The sequence below is a fragment of the Leuresthes tenuis genome, unplaced genomic scaffold, assembly GCF_036924035.1.
Source record: "Leuresthes tenuis unplaced genomic scaffold, fLeuTen1.0.hap1 SCAF_18, whole genome shotgun sequence".
Lineage (NCBI taxonomy): Eukaryota > Metazoa > Chordata > Actinopteri > Atheriniformes > Atherinopsidae > Leuresthes > Leuresthes tenuis.
This window is the reverse complement of record NW_027325372.1, coordinates 8,533,162-8,548,990: the sequence shown is the minus strand read 5'-3', so window position 1 is coordinate 8,548,990 and position 15,829 is coordinate 8,533,162. Positions and strand designations below refer to the sequence as shown.

General features: G+C 42.8%; 2 protein-coding genes across 2 annotated transcripts in view; one reads left to right on the top strand and one right to left on the bottom strand.

Moving 5' to 3' along the window:
- slc44a4 (solute carrier family 44 member 4) overlaps positions 1-15,829 on the top strand; it is a 132,637-nt gene that overhangs the window by 9,942 nt on the left and 106,866 nt on the right. Inside the window, exons 12-22 of the mRNA XM_072370058.1 lie at positions 806-905; positions 1,123-1,215; positions 1,304-1,406; positions 2,527-2,786; positions 3,223-3,317; positions 3,557-3,660; positions 3,837-3,910; positions 4,027-4,097; positions 4,665-4,759; positions 4,855-4,939; positions 5,123-5,356. Of these exons, the coding sequence (XP_072226159.1) occupies positions 806-905; positions 1,123-1,215; positions 1,304-1,406; positions 2,527-2,786; positions 3,223-3,317; positions 3,557-3,660; positions 3,837-3,910; positions 4,027-4,097; positions 4,665-4,759; positions 4,855-4,939; positions 5,123-5,229 (1,187 nt within the window). The 3' untranslated portion in view covers positions 5,230-5,356. The remainder of the gene's footprint in view (positions 1-805; positions 906-1,122; positions 1,216-1,303; positions 1,407-2,526; positions 2,787-3,222; positions 3,318-3,556; positions 3,661-3,836; positions 3,911-4,026; positions 4,098-4,664; positions 4,760-4,854; positions 4,940-5,122; positions 5,357-15,829) is intronic.
- rnf5 (ring finger protein 5) lies at positions 5,835-15,580 on the bottom strand. Its single transcript, XM_072370059.1, has 6 exons — positions 15,226-15,580; positions 10,221-10,239; positions 8,830-8,942; positions 8,695-8,752; positions 8,501-8,612; positions 5,835-7,783 (listed from the first exon to the last, which is right to left on the bottom strand). The coding sequence occupies exons 1-6, from the start codon at positions 15,426-15,428 to the stop codon at positions 7,665-7,667; spliced, it is 624 nt and encodes a 207-aa protein (XP_072226160.1). The 5' UTR covers positions 15,429-15,580; the 3' UTR covers positions 5,835-7,664.

Genomic DNA, 15,829 nt, shown 5'->3' with positions numbered 1-15,829 from the left:
AGATCAACAAAGTAAGTTGGAGCTTGTCTATGAAGACATTTAAAAGTAAACAAAAGAGGTTAAAATCAATCCTCTGGTACTGTGTTCCCCAACCCCGGCCCTTAAGACCCACAACCCTGCATGTTTTCCATGTTTTCCTGTTCCAGCACACCTGATTCAAATAAATGGGTCAGCTCTTCGGCGCTTTGAGCTCTGCAGAAGGCTGCTTAAGACCTATTTATTTGAATCAGGTGGAACAGGGAAACATGCAGGGAGTGTGCCTTGAAGACAGGGAATGCTGTACAGGTGTAATATTGTCCCTTTATTTTCTTTTCTGTCAGTAGACGAATGGCAGCCTTCTGAACTAACTGCAGTCACTGAACAGATGACTGATCTATACAGAGAATTACAGTAATCGAATGTTTTAAAAAAAATAATAATAATAATGAACCAGGGGTATACAAAAGTATAAACTAAAGCTCCTTCTTTAGCTGGCCACATCGACAGGGGTAACATTTAGCAGCTTTTATGAAAGTAAAGAGCGTTTCACAGGAAATGAGCTGCATAAAATGTATGAGTCAAACCTGTCGAAACACCTGCATCTAAAAATAGAGGCAATAAAAACCTGTTGCTGGTATCAGAGCAGGATGTCCCATTTACAACGTTGTCATTGTGAAACGTTCTACAGAATACTCTGTAGATTAGAGATTCTGTGTCCAGAAAGTTTCCACACGTATGCAGTGATGTAGATGCCTGAGGATGATCTGCAGGGGGATTCATACCTTAATTCTTCCCCTCTTGTACAACTTTTGTCTCCCCTCCTCAGTGATCATGCTATCTGTGGCGGAGGCGATCATTCTTCTGACCATCATTTTCCTCCGGACCAGAATCCTCATAGCCATCGCTCTCATCCAGGAGTCCAGCAAGTGAGTTGTGTCATCACAATGAAACCGTAACAACGGCATCAACTCACTTTTGATTCGATAAAGTTCACATGAAACAAGCCTCAAAGGGAATTTAGGTTTTGGAGGTTTCTAAAATGTGTTTAATGAGTCATCTGTCTATCTTTAGATTAGGTTAGGTTATATTTACATGACCTAAACATAACCTGTGTGTGTGTGTGTGTGTGTTTACATTCTGCAGAGCAATTAGTCACATGATGTCCACTCTGCTGTACCCTCTGGTCACCTTCGTCCTCCTGCTGGTGTGTGTCGCCTACTGGGGCGCCACAGCTCTGTATCCTTTGTTTTGATGTGCATGTTTGTATGCCGTTTGTCAAAAACACTCCACAGTATTGGTTCTTTTCCTAAACAGCTGTGTTCAGATATTTGGCCACTTCAGGTGAGCCAATCTACAAAGTAGTGGCTCTCAACGCCAGTGTAAGCGGTTGTGAGAGTATCAATGGCTCTGTGACCTGTGACCCTCAGGTGAGTGGGCGGAGCGTGAGCCTGTTGTGTTGTGGATTCCTTGACCGGAAACCCCCCCCCCTTTCTTTCAGATAGAAATTTTGCCTTTTAAAGGAAGCCACACATCTGATAAGCTTGCGGCAAATCGTCGTGTTTGATGAGTCCAGACTGTTAAATAATGATACCTGTTGAACTGTAGCAGGCAGCGACTGTGAAGACCAATATGTAACTTTAGAGAATTAGTTTGCTTTGCTCGTTGGCTCCACCTACAGTTGTAAGACGTAACTGTGGTAAAAACAAATCTCTGTGTGAGGCCTGCACACGTACAGCCATACACGTGGATTTGTTGTCATGTTGAAGAGGCCACAAAGATGCCATCAAAGGCCCAAGAAAATGTCAAACAATTGTAGAGCAGTTGTGTAATGCAGGGCTGGAAACCAAAGCCGTGGGTTTGAAAGGACAGGAGAGAGGGGCCATAACACCAGGCCAAGGATACCTGCTGAGAAAGTTAATGACAACAATAATGTACATACAGACTGAGGAGAGGTGCATCATGGGAGGTCCCCCAGCAGTCTAGTTCTATAGCAGCATAATTATAGGATGTTTCAGGGTCAGACGAGCCACCCCTAATTATAAGCTTTGTCAAAAAGGGAAGTTTTCAGCCTAATGTTAAAAGTAGAGAAGGCATCTGCTTCCACAGAGAGGAGTCTGATAACTGAAGGCTCTGCCTCACATTCTACTTTTAGAAAGTCGGCTTATAAGGTGACAGACTGAAAGGCTCCTACCCTGTTTACCATGATGCGTATTATTATGACTGCTGGTTTTGTTTTCTTCTTGCTTAGAGGTCGGATTGTTGCTAAGCTTCTTGGTCAGGGCTCCAGGGGAGGGATTTCTGCAGCGGCACCTCAACCAGATTTGCTCCTTTTTGATCAATTTCATGCTATTTCTCTATTGGCTGTTTCGTAGAAGTAGGTCGTAGCAGCAGTCACACTGCGGGATGATCATTAGAAATTTCTGACATTTATTGACACCAGAGTTCAGACACAGTTGTAAGTCAATATAAAAAAGTTAGTTATAGCCACCTGGTGAAAATCCGGCTGCACAGTATGTCCACCTGTCACTTTCTGCCGTCTTCTCTTAGAAATTCAACTCATCGGATTATTCAGACTGCCCCACAGCCAGCTGCATCTTCATCAATTACAACGAAGAAGGTCTGCTCCAGAGAAACCTCTTCAACCTGCAGATCTACAACGCCATTGCTTTCCTCTGGTGTGTCAACTTTGTCATAGCCCTGGGCCAGTGTACGCTGGCTGGGGCCTTCGCCTCCTACTACTGGGCCTTCAGCAAACCCAATGACATCCCCACGTTTCCTTTGTCCGGCAGCTTTATACGCTCCCTCAGGTGGGTTAATGAGCTGCTGTTGTGTCAGTTAAATTGCTCCTGGTCCCAGGAATGTTGTCTGGTTCTTCTAATATCAAAAGTATAGCATGTGCCACCGAGGATTACTGCAGAATATCTGAACTTCTGGGATTAGTTTGATGTGGGAACTGTATTTGCTAATTTGATAACTTGTCACAAAGCTGCTTGTGATAGTAAACAGCCATTGCAGCCATTTAAATCTTTAACCTGCTAGTCAGAAATGAATTAACTCCTTCAGTGAAGATAAAGTAACTGGGCTGTAGTTTTCTCTTCGTCTCCTAGGGGGCGCATTAGGTCTACAAAGACATTTTAGAAGGAAAAACAGCTGTCATAAGCTTTCTGTTTTTATTATTTATTCCTCTGTAAGTTCCGTTATCATTTAAGCCGTAAGGCACTATGTTTTTGTCTTTAATTTTAGGTATCATGTGGGCTCCTTAGCATTTGGTGCTTTGATCCTGACCCTGGTGCAGATAGTGAGGATTCTGCTGGAGTACATTGACCACAAAACAAGATGTAAGGCTGACGCAGCTCATTAAACCAGTACGACTGTCCAGAGAAAACCACCTCTCTCATAATGTGGAGTAAAGCAGAATGATTCTCCAACATGACTCAACCATTTAAAACCAGCCACACACTGTGGCAAAGCTACCTGCTTTTAGGTGATAGGTGGTTTTCACAAGACAACAAATGCCTCAGTGGAGCTGAAAGCACGTGAATCAAACCAAACTGTTTGTTTTTGGCTTCTTCCCCAGCGGCGCAGAATCCAGTCGCACGTTTCATACTGTGCTGCATGAAGTGCTGCTTCTGGTGTCTGGAGAAGTTTATAAAGTTCCTCAACCGGAACGCTTACATCATGGTGAGTGAATAATTATGCCGTGCAGGTTTTTGTTGCTGTAGTTATCAACATTTACCTAAAGATTAACCCAATCCTGCTGCACAACGCGTCTCTGCGTCAATGCAAAATCCAATATTCCCACAATTTCTGTACATTTTGGTGGATATAATTTGTGATAATTTTCATTTTTTCTTCAGATTGCCGTTTATGGGAAAAATTTCTGCGTTTCGGCCAAAAATGCTTTCAAGCTGCTCATGAGAAATATAATAAGGTTTGTGCTGCAGCTGCCGTAGACACCGAATGAGTGTCTGCCTGTCTGTCCACGGCATGAATGAATGAAACCTGCATGTGTTCCTGCTGTGAACATCACGTTCCTCTGATTCGCAGGGTCGTGGTGCTCGATAAAGTAACCGACGTGCTGCTGTTCTTCGGGAAGCTCCTGGTGGTCGGAGGAGTAGGTGAGGAGGTCTAACTGAGGTTAAATATGCAGATCGACAGTATTTGGTTATGAGATTAATGATTGGTTTATATTCATGTCTATAAAGTGAGAAGAAAGCATTTTGGTAAAATGGTAAAAACAACAAAAAACAAGATTAGAACAGAAGTCATTAGTTCTGTTGGTAATCCATCATTATTGAATTATTTATCAGGGAAACTTTTAATTTAAATGAGTGGTAATCAGAATCAGCAGATCAAGAAGGTTTGTTATTGCAGCTCAGAGGATCGTTTGCAGAAACGATGAGCACCAGTCAAGAAGTTAAAATCTGGAGTGTCTGTGAAAGTTTAGTTCCACTCTGAAAGTTGTGGAAATATAAACATGCTCGCAGTGCCGTTGATGATGTCCACAGTGTTTAATGGACGAGTCCTCGGGCGCGTTTGTAACCCTCAGCTCATGTTTTACAGATGCAGCAACGAGACAAACATTAATAAAAAACACAAAAACAGCACTAAAATGAGTTCTTAATGCAGAAAAGCCCAGAAAGTATTTCAGACCTCCACAGATAAGTTTCTTTCATTTTTTCCAGGTGTTTTGTCCTTCTTTTTCTTCTCGGGACGAATTTTGCTGCCAGGCAGCACGTTCCGCTCTGAAACTCTCAACTACTACTGGATGCCAATTATTGTAAGATGCTCATTATCTTTGCATATTTTCATAGTTTTTAAAGAGAACATCTAACATCAGTTTTATCTTGTTTTTATTTCTTTTATTCATTATAGACGGTGGTGTTTGGTAGCTACCTCATAGCTCACGGATTCTTCAGTGTGTACAACATGTGTGTGGACACACTCTTCCTCTGCTTCTGTGAGTAAACGTCCAAACTTCAGTTAACTTTTCTCACATTTCTCTGCCTCTGTGGAAGTTTTAAAAGGACTCGACAGTTCTTCCTTAACTAGGAGGCTAAAAAGTCGACTTGAATACCCGTACAACACACTTAGGATCCGTTTCACCGCTTAACTTGTTGAATTGTGGCTGTTAATCTCACAGTGGAGGACTTGGAGCGTCACGATGGATCTCTGCAGAAGCCGTACTTCATGTCCAAAAACCTCATGAAGATCCTCAACAAATCCAACAAGGCACCAAAAAGGAGTTGAAGAGACAACGAAAACTTTAGACTGACGCAGTTGTTAGTTTGCTTTCTTTAACCATCACTTTCCAAATTCGTTTACCAAAACTGATGCTAATTTTGCACATTTAATTATCATCTTATGCTTGTTTGAAGTATTAATAGCCACACAGGAGAGGACTGGGTGTGCGATTGCAGGCCTGCGTGAAACATTTCCTCATTTCTGGAGGTCATTTGGAATTCGGCTTTACAATGTTAATAATGCTTTTTCATTATTTTAAATATCATGTAAATATTTCTGCTACAGATGTTTTAGACCTAAAATAGTTTCTCCAGTTAAACTCGGTAAGATTTTAGTTTTGTTTTTGTTGAGATGTGATTTCCAACATGAAGCAACTGAAGTTTTTTTTTATATATATATTTGTAAAAAGAAAAAAGTTATTTTATAAAACAAATGTTTTATGCTTAGTGGTTTTATTGAAAATTGTGAAAAAAAGTTGTCAACATACAAGAAATAATTAAGATTTCTTTCTTTTATTTTGATGGATATGATCATTTTAGGTAAATAAAAAGGTCCAAACTGATAATATTTCACATTTAATCCTGGTTTAAGTATTTAAGATGCATTAACTCAAGACTGTCGTGTGATCTCATGTTTAAGGTTGATTAATAAGCGGTTTCAGTTCTAATACTCCCCACCGTCTCTTCACGGGAAAACGTACACAATGACGCCACAAATTTCAACGGTTTAATCAAATTTTATTTTCCTAGACCATTTGGTTTTTGCACAGCAGCTCCACATCTCGTGACTTCCTTCTCTTGTTTTAGTGTCACATTAGCCTCTTAATACAAAGCGTACCTTAAACAGACAAAAATGCAAGACACGATGAGCCCCAGCAGACACTCCGTCCACCCCACAGAGTTTCATCTCTCACCCTGGTGTGGACTTCAAACACCAGATTCTTAGCACTTGGTTTGGCTGAGGTCGGGTTAAAGCTTTTATAACGTCGCCATCAGCTGGGCGAACAGTGGGTCTCTGCTCGTCTTCATCAATTTTTATTTAACCAACACACCCAGAGCAAGAGATGAAAATGCTTCACATTTTCTTTACAGATTAATTTGTGTTAATCACTCCGTTCAAAGGTTGTACAGTAAAAGGGGAGAAATTTTCTGTTCTCATTCACATTAGCAGGGAAGGAAGCCGTTTTTTTTTTGTCTGTTTTTGTTTTTTCGTGGGAGGAGTTAAGCTCAGAAAACCAGATAATTTCTTGCTTTACAAAAGCATCTTGATGCATAAACGCACATCTTTTGCCGCTCGTGGCTGGTCGCCCAGTCAGAAACACGTAAAAACAGCATTTACAATATTCATATATATACAAATATTTAACGTACACACACACTCCGTCAGACGCACAGACACTGTTAGAAAAAACAAACCAGTTGCACAGAAGTCTTCTGTAATCTCGTGTTTGGGGGGAGATGCGGTCCAGTCTTTGAAAACCACAGATGGTTTGCATGTTTTCACATTCATGACTCAAAGGATTCTTTCTGCTCGTTGTCACTTTGATCTGTTATGTAAGCCACAATCTTTGTGCATCAGACTGACAGGAAAGAATTTCTCAAACCTTCTGACCAGTCTGTTTTTTTTCCAGTGTTTTTACACTCCAACGGTTAGGGCAGCTCCACCTACAAACGACTTCACAGTGTAATGGCAGTTTTTGTTAAGACAAATGTATTTAAATGCATCCAACTACCATTTCTGCCTTGAATTCTTGAAGCCCATTTCACATGGAAACTGTAACCGGGGGGGGGGGGTATTTACACCTGCCACTCCCCGACAATCCCCGATAAGCCCCACCCGCCCGCGACTCTTTGGCCTTTTAGAGAAAACAGCAGCGACTACGTTATCTCACGGCCCTCCCACTCGCTTCCAATCCACTCAATTTTTCCACAAAGAGCCTCTGTTTAAAGAATAAACTTAAAGAGGGAGGAATGTGATAAACCGAAACAGAATTAGTCACCTCCTCACCTCGTGTTTACAGCGCTTCACCTACAAGAAAGTTTAAAAAAAAAAAGAGGGAAAAAAATCCTTTACATTGCTCAACCTGATCAAGAATACTGTCTCTGAACACCAGCAGTGTCCACGTCCATGTTCCTGTGTGCATATATCTACAGGTGTGTGTGTGTGTGTGCAGAGGGGGAGGGCTGTGACTTATTTTTGACTTTCCAGTGAGTGTTTCTTGCATAAACAAAATTAACTCTGCAGGTGTGTGTTTGTGTCGGGGCGGAATCCTCCGATTTCTACAAGGAGGAGAAAACCTGTGTTTCCTGTTTCAAATGTCGCTCCGCTCAGTCTTACATAATGTGAGGTGTGTGTGTGTGTGTGTGTGTCTGTAGCTCGAGTCAAATGTGTGAGTTTTCATTTGTCACGCTCCTCCCTCCCAGTCATCCGTCCGGTCTCGATCAGACGCTCAGCAGCCAGAAGAAGAAGAAGATGGCCACGAATAAGAAGAGGGAGTCCTGCCAGTTGTTATTGCCATTGTTGAGGTTACCGTTGCCTTGGTGATCACCTGCATACTGGTCTGGTGATCAAAGGATGACAACGATGGTTAAATTGAACCTTTCTTCTATCAAAAGAACCTCTAATATACGTCTGTGAATGCAGGCGGGTTTTTTTACTTCATTTTCTAGACGTTTCTGGTCGACAGTGAAACGTTTGGACTTCAACCAGAGCTTTATGAATCTGCCTTATATGGAAACAAGACGAAAAAGGTGGAAGACTGAAGGAAAAATAAAGAAACGTGCTCCATGTGCCACTTAATGACTTTTGCACAGCTAACATCTGGACTGGCGAGTAGATCTGCACCGACATTGTTAGACTAAAAATCTTTTCACTTTGAGCCCGAGGGACACTATTGAGCTATTCAAATATCAGGATTCTAAATCTGTTTTGGTGACGTCGAACAATAACTTGAGAATCTGATAATATTTCAGACCGATAAAGCAGTTTGTTCAGGCCCAGTTAGAGTCATCATCAACAGCGTTGAGCAACATGCTTGCGTTGTCTCGCTGTTAAAACCCTAAAATAGGTTTCATTCATAAAAAATATCAATGAAAACAAGTCAGATAATTAAAAATGACATACAAAACACAACTAAATGCAGCCGAAAATAACTACCGGTAGATTATGACCCAAGTGCTTACTGTAGCCCAAACCGATTCTGTTAACTATACGCTGGAGATGAGTTTTGTCTGGATTTGGGCGTTTATAATTAGAAGATGTGGTAAAATTCGTCTACCTGCTCTGTGAAAGGGGTCGTTGGTGTTGAAGACTGTGGTGAAAAAGCCGAAAGGGAAAGCACCGATGCCAAATGACATGTGAAAGCCAGTGTCACCGAAACCCTGGAACATCTGAGCAGAGAGAGAGAACAGAGTGAGTTACAGAGTGAGATGAGCGAGAGTTTTAGAAAAGCGTCCGTGAACACAGACTCACCCCGCCTCTGCTCTCCGGCTCTGTTCTCTGCCCCTGAGGCCGAGGTGGAGTTTTCAACCTGAACAACAGAAACAGACGGTCATGCGGCAGCCGTAAAGCGAACACAGAGCCGCACACAAAGGCGCCCCGGCGTACCTGGGGTCCTCCTGGCTGGAGCTGCCTCTGCCGTACAGCGGGATGACTTTCTCTCTGCTGATGCCCGCCTTGCACACAGGACACTGCTGCCTGCTGGGCCGCGTCTCCAACCACTGGGAACAGAGGAAGGGGGGGTGTTAAATGTCAGATCCACAGCTACAGATCTATTTATATTACTTAAGAATGTTCAAGATCAACCGTGAAAGATTAACTGGAAACTGATTTCGAAGTAAAACCCCCTAAAGCTGGAGGCGGACAAACCCATTAAGACCACAGGAGCCCACCGACATGGAAACTAGTTCACCCACGTGTTGCATCAGCTCATACTGGGTTAAGAGGAGAGTAGTAGAGAAAGCTGCAGTAAACAGAGGCAGTAAGTACATTAACGTCTTAAAGCTGCACTAAGTCAACTGACAGGTGCGGTCTCCACGCCGACGTTACATCACAACTTTGTTCCATTTTCCTCCGTGGGCACGCTCCACCTCAAGTTTAAACAACGCAGCTTAATGTTTATTCGAACCATATTCAAACCATAAAACCAAGTCCTGAACCCAGTTTGGGCCGACGGCGACTTTACTGACCCCATTACTAGCCTTTTTTGTTTTATTTATAAGAATTATCTACATAATCTTTCGACTTTTCGAGCAAACTGTTGCTAGTAGTGCACATTGAATTCAAAGCATTTCCCCTTTATTACTGTTCATGGGGTTAAAGCTGATCATCCAGAGACCAAAATGTAGTATTTGGGACAGCCGTGCTGATAATTAGCCATATAACTCGATAGTAGAACACAGGAGTCCTTCTCAGGCAGTTTGCTTGTAGGATTTCTGAGGGCCTGAAAGGATAATGGATGAGGGAAAAGTAAAGTTTTTGTCCGCTGTGGCGTTCTTTGAATACAGGGTAGAAGATCATCGATTTACACCTTTATTATTCGTGAGTTTGAGATGCAAATAAAGCACGCTGGGCTGTAGGCTGATAGCATCCGCAGACTGTATAAGTAAAGATGAACGTAACCAAACATGTGACCAAACATGTCGAAGCCTCGAGTTTTAACATCATGCACTTGGTTATTTAAAACCAGATGCTGTGAGCAGGTGATGAATTTAACCGAGAACACGGCACGGCCACAGTGAAGACCCCTCGATCACAAGGTGACATGGTTCACCTGTAAGTAGATGTTCCTTTTAATAGTGTGACAGGAAGTGTCAGGTGGAAAGGAGGATATGTAACTAAAATCCACTATTTCTTAAGTCATTTCAAAAATCCTACCATTACTACAGCCCACTTCCTCTGAGCTTCAGCCATAGAGGTACCACCTCTGTGTGTGTGTGTGTGTGTGTGTGTGTGTGTGTGTGTACGCCTGTAAATGATGGGACAGAGGAAGAGCTCACCTGATGAAGACAGGGCCAGCTGTAGAGACAGAGAGAAACACAGATTAATAAGAAATATTCTCACAGCTTTCTCTTAAAACATCTGCTGCTTGCTTCAATAACACCAACATTCCCGGAGAAAATGGATTTCATGTGTCGGATCAGGCTCAAAGCAGATGGTCTGCTTTCCTAAACTCTCTGTATGGTGAGAGTGATCAGATTTTCTAATGTCACCAATGAATCTCCCACCCACCCAGAACAACCTGCTCCCTGTGGTTAGCATTAATTGGCTCCATCTGTTGTCAACAGTTCCAACACCGAGGCCATTTCGAGAGCTACGCAGGGTTGAATATTCCTACAAATCATAGCTCGGAGATATAAAATGAAACTGGATTCATCTTTCTGTCGAGTCGCGCAGGTGTCGGTCGTTTAGAAGTTCATTCTTCTACTCCTGCTTGTTGTGAGCAAACCTCAAACAGATGTAAGCACAGACTGTTTGGACTGCAGTGCCGGCCTGAACACCCGACAAGCAGCATGGAATTAATCTGTGCACGGTGCTGCAGGGAAGGTCTCCAACATACTAACTAACCTGTCCAACCACACCCAACGCTGCCCCAGAACCTCCACGATCTCCTGAAACCGATGGATTCTTAGCCATTTCCCTCCATCAGTACTTATGGCAAAAAACAATCTTTGACCTTTTTCTAGCACAGATACTAAAGATTGCTTTATTTTTCCCTTAATGCTCCACCTTAATGTTGTGTTTTAGGGATAAGCACAAATCAAAGCACATTTTATGAATGTGGATATGACCGTAATGTTTCAGAAGTAGAGGATGGTGCGCTTCTCAGCGTCACTAAAAACCATCCATGCTGTCCACCCCGAGGACAACTGGAACTAGAAGCTTCAATTAACCCATCATTACTGAACCGGGTGATGAAAGAAAAGAGCTGAATGAAAAGCTACAGCTGAGGCCTTTCCATTAGGTTTAGAAAGAATATGCAGGGACTGCAAAGCTGGTATGTAGACAGATATGTGGGCCCTCTACTGAAGAGTCACAGAGAGATGAACTCACACCATCAATGCAGGACAGACAGGGGCATCTTGTTCTTTGAAGGGGCTACAGGAAACATTTCCTCTTGAAAGGCATAAACTCAACACCAGCAGCAGATTTCACAGCACTGTCGCACCACATGCAGCTTTAAACAAATATCTAAGGATTGGTTTTCCTTTCGGGTGCCTCTTTTGTTTCCCCGACATTCAAAATGTACATAAAAGTTATAAAAGTTAAGAGATAAACCCACAGGAAGTAACTCCTGTTAGCCTCTTTTTGCCACTATCGAAACCAGAAAATATCCAGAATGAGTAATCCGCATCGCCTCGGGCCAACATCAAACACCTTAATGTGAGCGTGAAACAAATAACCAGCCGAGCCACACTAACCAGACAGGAAAACGGAACCATGTGTCAGTCTGCAGGGCTTCCACACACACTTCAGGGCTCAGCGTCATATCACAAAGCTTTCCTGTGGACACAAGTAGCTGAACAAAGTACAGGGCCCAGGTCGACATAAGGACCCATTCAAGTCTAAAAAAAACGTGGGAGGATGTGAAGCGGACCCGAATAAATTACAATAAGTCACCTTTCATAACCTTAAAACTACAAAGCAAGACAAGACTAGATTAGTGCGCCTCCTCTGATCTTAAATCAGGAGTTGAGACGAATGTGTTTGATGGTAAAGTCAGATTTACAAAGTTAGATGCACTTATTTCAGCTGGAATAAAGTATAGCGTTCAAGCTCAATTCCTCTGTAAAACCTGTAAAACTAGTTTCAATGGGATTTTTTGGAGGGGTCAAAACTCTACAATAAAAAAGGGCTTAAGTGCATAAACTTAATGAAGTCGAGGAGTATTTCCCTCATTAATCAGTGAGAAATGTGGGCCGATTTCATTTATCACTGTTAAAAAAAGGCCATTTTTCCAACTTTTTCTCCAACTGGGAGACTAAAATACACTCAATTCATAAAGATGCAATTCTAACATCAAACAAAATGTAATCCTTTTTCGCGTGGACAGATTAATCATCAGCTGACTGACAAACATCTGTAGCTCTAGCAGTTCTCCCATGAATGCAAACTTTTCCAACGCGACAGAAGAGTTTTTCCAGGATTTCTAAAATAAATAGAAATGACAGCTTATTTTTGGGAACAGTTTGTTGGTATTCTTTAACTTTTCCTCCGTTTTGTGACATTTATAAACTAAATACTTAACATGTGACCGACAATTTGTTTCAGCCCGAGTCGAAAACACCCAGCAGTGAGCGGTCCGGAGTTCACGCTCACATTCAGAACTTTATCCTTTAAGGCATGTGTACGAATACCTGAGACGGTTGAGCATGTGGTTCAGGATCTCTTTAAAAAAGTGATCAACCGGTTAAGATTTATACATCTTTAGACCTCCAGATAGCTTGGAAAGCATCCATTTTAACCACATCGTACACAGAACTTCACATCTAACCGACTAGGACTCTGATGAAGGTACAGATTTATCTATCATCTATGCCTTGGTTTTTTTTTTTCGGTTTTTTTCTTCTTCTTTCTTTTTTTTTTCTTACAGCTTTTCTCCTTTTCCAATTCCACCTTAATGAGCTCACATTAAATCCAGGGAGAGAAAATTCAGTTGCACAGCAGCCTCATGTCTCCTAAAGCGGCCCCTTGTGCACGCTGCCTGGTGGTCACATGCTCATTAACCGAGTATTACAGAGACAATTATGTCTCCATCACACTAATTATCCCTCTGGACTCTGCACAGTGGCAGGCAGAACTGCCTCCTTAACTGCGCAGGAGGAATCTGCTGTGGTTTCTGTCGTTAGTCACATGGAGACCTGTGGAGAAACGCAGCTCCAGTGTCGGATGCTGGAAAGACAAACTAGCATCAGAGAATAAGTGGAACTTACTTATATCTTATGGTTTGTGAGCATTCGTATGAGGGGAAAATGCCAGATAATGGCATGTTTTCCATGGTTCCCCGCACACCGGCTCCTCAGCTCTTTAAGCTCTGCAGAAGGCTGATGAATGAAATTTGTTTGAATCAGGTGGGCTGAGGTGGTAGAACACTGAAAACACGTAGAGCAGTGTGAGCAGGTTGGAGAAACACTGCTCTAATCAATGCAGTTTTAGTCCAAACTGTTGCAATTTTTATTTCAAGTTGCAGCAGGTTAACTGATGTCAACACCTGTCCTCCTTGCTAATAGTTACATCACATTACACATGGTTTCCGAGAGTGTGTGTGTGTGTGTGTGGGCTGGAGTAACAAAGCAACTAGATTACATCAGCGCATAACACAGAAGCTTCAACAGATCTGAGTCTGATCAAACGTTAAATCACAGTTCACAGCGTTCCTGTATTGTTCCTAAAAAAAAAAAAAAAAAAAAGAACTGTTCTTTCAACATGACACGTCTAATGTGATTGTTTAACTTTAACTTTAAACATTTTGAAGCAGGAGCACATACAGTCAAAGGGAACGCTGTAAACCTTTATTGTTTCGTCGATTAAGCGCCCAAATATTTCTGCTTTGGACCCGACAACCTCAACGAGCTGAGTTTTGCCAGAATTTACACTCCAGGCCAGTGTGTTATGGCAGTGTCAGTGTGTGTGTGTGTGTGTGTGTGTGTGTGTGTGGGGGGGGGGTGCACTAAGCTCCAAGTAATATGAAAAACAACGGCTGCAAACACTGGAGAAAACTGAGCTTACTGAATTCTAATCAAAACAGCGGCAGGTTATTTTATTTTTCTTCTTCAGTCATTCCCAGAGTTAACGCTGTAGCCCTGCCCTGCATCGAGATTAGAACCGTAGCTGCTGTGGAAAACATTGCTCCTGCAGATGACAAACAAACTGGATAAGCTGACCTCCTGACTTGAAACCGTTTGTCCTTTCCACGAATCTTTGCTGGAGATTTAGAGTTCGCTTGAGCTCAAGGGTGTCATTTTATTCACGCTGTCTGGAATCACATCTACATTCAAGTCCATCCGTGTTTGTGTTGCCAAAACACAACACAGACAACACAGCAAACAGACCACCTTCACTTCAAACAACAAATCCCCAAAAATGCAGATTCTCCCCCGACAGTCTAACGTTTACCTCGGATCATAATGCCCTTACGGCTGACCCCAGTCTTCCTTGGCCCTAATCTCACACTGGCAACTGCTCGTGAGAGCACAACCAACTGTGAACACTCACAGCTTATGAATGAGGCACACGTCACTGAGCATGTGTACATTCTCAACACCAGGTTGAAGGTTTGTCCTTGCACAAGTCTTGATCACAGCAAGATAGGAGAAAGTACTGGAATCACAGCTACTGGCCAATGGTTACTTCTATTTTAGGGAATTACTGAGCTGGACATTTCCAAATAAACTCGATTTTACATGTAAAATGTTTCTACAGGCGTCATCTCATCAGATTTTAGAGAAAGGCTGGTAGCTAGAAGTGGGTAATGTGTACAGTTTTTGGCTTGAGAAGTGGTTTAATTATTCATTTCAGTCTAGTTTTGGACAGTGCAGCTATGATAAGTTTAGTAGAAACTTATCTGAAAGCTGTCAATAATCAATAAGCAGGTTTTAAGAGAAGTTCACGTGTTACAGAGGGTGAAGGAGCAGAGACGAGGCACTGACAGCACTGTGGACTACGTGAGATCATATGATCAGCCAGAGCCACTTCATTTCTGATCGAATCACATGTTCAGAGTGTAAATAATGTGATCAGAGAAACGGTTTATAGTGAGGGCAGCACTTCAGTGCTGACAACAAAACACCAGCTCCCTCCTCGACAATAAACAGTGAGCCATCTTGGCGGCTGTCATCTCCCACAGACTGATCAACGGGGCGTCGAGGGGCGCGACACCGCCGTCAACAACAACTCAAACTGACGGTAAAGGAGGCCGCGCAGACGGCCAAACTACACCCAGCTCCGGTGGACTGGACCGACACAACAAACACCAACTCCCTCCACCCCCTCTCCGTCTCCTACCAGAATAAGTGGCCGCACATACTGATGACAGCGTCCTTGGCAGTGTCCAAACAAATGTTGCACTCGAAGGTGGCCCGCTCCCGTTCGCTCTCCCCGCTGCCGCTGCTGCTGCCGCCCGGACCGTCTCGGTCGTTGCTGGCAGGGAATCCTCCTCTGCTGGCCGGCCCGCCGTCACTCGAGAAGCGGGGATCCGCGGCCGCCATAATGTTTACTGAACTGGTGAAGAAGACAACGCACCGAGCCGAGCCAACCCAACCCACACGGGCCTGAGTCGCACTGACGTTAGCTGAGAGTCTAACTGTTACAACCACCGAGAGAGTAGACGTTACTATCTAAAGAGGACTTCCGTTTCCGGCCAAAACCGGATGCAGGGGGCGGGGCGAATGTAAACACAACAACAATAATAATGACACATTTTCAATAATATATTACTGGGCATGGCAAACAAACCATCAGATATATGAATTAGATATTCATCATGTCATGTATTTTATTTTCATTCTTTATCCAGTTACACACCAGTTATTTTCAATTGTAGTTTATTTTTATTATTCAAATAAGTGTGTGTGTGTGTGTGTGTGTGTGTGTGTGTGTGTGTGTGTGT